Raw genomic sequence first — 2,905 nt, forward strand, 5'->3', positions numbered from 1 at the left:
AAGTGGGTCAGTTGACCAGGACATCACAAAAGCTCATAGACACCAATAACAGTCAGGGAAGTTGGTGATATTGACAGTTATTCTTCAGGTAAAGTATTTGACCCATGAAGGACAGGTGGTGGGAATTCCTGCTCGAGCAGAGAACAATGGAGTGCAGTAATTTCCACCATTTGCTGTCCTGCCAATATTTGCACTTCTGTGACAATTATTGTGTCTAGTTGCTGATGGCAGCCTTTGTCCTACGCTTCCACTGCCTCCCAGTGCACAGCTGACCGTGAGTATGGAGAAACTCACTGAAAATGATTTCCCTGTGTCCGCATGCGTGGACGAAGGGAGCGTGCCTGTGCGCCCCTGTACCTCTACTCCTCCTATCAGGGAGTGCTCTAAGTCTCCAAATAAGAGAATTTTGAATGAGGGTGGTATCACAAGATCCCTTTTCGATGAGAAGCTTCCTCCCTTAGGAAGTGATGTTTCAGGCTCTGAGGAGTCAGATGATGACTTGGAGCAGATTGGGGCAGAGTCCATTTCTGTGGCAGATGTTCCAAACCAGCTGCCTCCCACCACCACATTTGAGTCTTTTCCTGCCCTCCCAACCACATCTACTTTCAAGGAAGATGACGCAGGGGATGCTGATGATCCTGGAAAGGTAAATTACTCGGGGAGTGAGACAGAGGCTGACAGATATGTTGCTCCAAAACGTCAGTGCTGCTCACCCCACCGCTATCAAACTCCCTCCCCGACATCATCATCACCTGCATCATCACACGTTTCATACACTCAACCTAGGAAGACACAAGGACATGTCATTGGAGCTCGGTGTACTATCAGAGTTGGCCGACGTAGTGTTCATTCCCATCGCGGCACTCATTACACTCATGGCAAGCAGCCACAGCAGGTCTGTCATGACCTTTTTAACTTTGAGTGGGAGGATGGGGAGAGCTTTGATCCTGAGCCTCTAGTTTTTGACAGCATGGAAGCAGGTGTACAGCCGGAATTTCCCTGCACTGCCACATCGAGTGTATTGCAGTTCTTCACTGCCTTTTTCGACCAGGCTGTAATGCAGTACCTGGTGCAGGAGATAAACTGCTACAGAGAGATCAGTGTTAGATGGTTACAGCCTCTGAAAGACTCCGAAGAGTCAAAGACGAGAGCATGGACGGACGTGACGGTTGAGGAACTTTACGTGTGGCTTGCTCTCACCATGCTAATGCCCCATGTCAAGAAACACACCTTAAAGGATTACTGGATCACTGATGATCTCATATCCACGCCATCATTTGCGAAATGGATGCCAAGGGACCGGTATCTCCTCATCCTCCAGTACCTTCACTTCACCAACAGTTATGGACCACAACCGAATGACAGGCTGTGGAAATTGAGGACGATCCTGGAGATGATTCGTGGGAAAATGAGGACGTTTTTCCTGCCGTTCCAAAAGGTCATGATCAATGAATCGCTGATTCTGTCTCGGGGATGGTTGTCCTGCATCCAGGACACCCCGCCAAAGGGGCATCATTTTGGCATAAAATATTTTGTCATCTGCGACTGCCTGACAGGATATGTGCTGGATTTCTTGGTGCATTCTGGGTCAGACGTTGACATTCCTTCCAGTGACCCCCATGGATTTTCAGGTGCAGTTGTGAAGGCACTAATGGAGAACTACTTCAATAAAAATCACATACTGTACACTGATAACTATTACACATCTCCAGCCCTGAGCCACTACCTCCTAGAGCAGAAGACCGGATCCTGCGGCACCGTTCATGCCAATCGCAAGCAATGGCCAGCATTCCCTGCCAGGACCAAGAAGGGTGACATCATCAGGAAGAAGTCTGGGAAGATGCTGGCGCTGCTCTGGCACAATAAACGTAAGGTCAACATGCTCACAACGGCTCACCAGGGCACCATGGTAGACTCTGGCAAGAAAGAACGTGGCACAGGTAGGGTGGTGTACAAGCCTGATGCCGTGGTGGATTACAATGTTAACATGAGGCTTGTCGATAAGTCAGATATGATGGTGGCCGAGATAGACTGCCTCAAAAAGTGTTGTAAATGGTATAAAAAAGCTATCCTTCACCTCCTCGACATGACTGTCTTGAATGCACATATACTCTACCAACATCTGAGCAAGACAAAGCCATCACTGCGGGGGTTTGAAAAGGAGCTAGTGAAGCAGATCCTGGAGCATTATGGCGCCGTTCAGGCCACATGCTCACGCAGACATGTTCCTGAGCGTCACATCGACAGGCTGAAGGTCTGGGAGTGGATGTCACGTCACAAACTGGCACTCCTTCCACCCCAGCCTTCAGGCCGTAAGGGGTCCAGGCGCTGTCATGTCTGTTTTAACACAACACAAAAGGAACCAGCACGTAAGGAGACCCAGTACTGGTGCCTTGAATGTAGAGTGCCCCTGTGTCCTGGGTGCTATTCAGATTACCATTCCCAGCAGAACTTCTGAGGATGAGGAATGAACTTGTATAATCCTAATGTTTAGTTTTTATATATAAAGGCAGAAATGGTACAAAGTTTTATAAGGTGTCAATTGCATATAGGACAATTATATTTTTTTATGACAGCAACTCTGTACATATAAGGGAATGAGGGAATGAAAGTGATTTGGTTTAATAAGGAATTATTTTTATACAAGCTACATTTAAATATAATACATAGCCTAAACATGTATGCATAATTATCTTTTGTTTATGAAAGCTTTCCTTGTACTTATAAAGGGCAGAAAATACATCGTTTTGTAAGGGTTATATATACAAGCATGCATGATACATAGCCTAGCTTTTGTATGTAGTGCATAACATGTTTAATTATTAATGATTATGCTTTATATATATTTATCCAGATACTAAGAGCAAAAAACATTCAATTTTGCCATGTTATTTTTATAGAAGGT

General features: G+C 45.9%; 1 protein-coding gene across 1 annotated transcript; it reads left to right on the top strand.

Moving 5' to 3' along the window:
• The first annotated feature begins 1,651 nt into the window (after positions 1-1,651).
• LOC126996345 (piggyBac transposable element-derived protein 4-like) lies at positions 1,652-2,458 on the top strand. Its single transcript, XM_050856714.1, has one exon. The coding sequence runs from the start codon at positions 1,652-1,654 to the stop codon at positions 2,456-2,458; it is 807 nt and encodes a 268-aa protein (XP_050712671.1).
• Positions 2,459-2,905: the final 447 nt, after the last annotated feature.

This window comes from Eriocheir sinensis, chromosome 10, assembly GCF_024679095.1.
Source record: "Eriocheir sinensis breed Jianghai 21 chromosome 10, ASM2467909v1, whole genome shotgun sequence".
Lineage (NCBI taxonomy): Eukaryota > Metazoa > Arthropoda > Malacostraca > Decapoda > Varunidae > Eriocheir > Eriocheir sinensis.

Coding starts and splice junctions, on each gene's coding strand:
- LOC126996345 (XM_050856714.1), top strand. CDS start 1,652: ATGGAGAACTACTTCAATAAAAATCACATACTGTACACTGATAACTAT.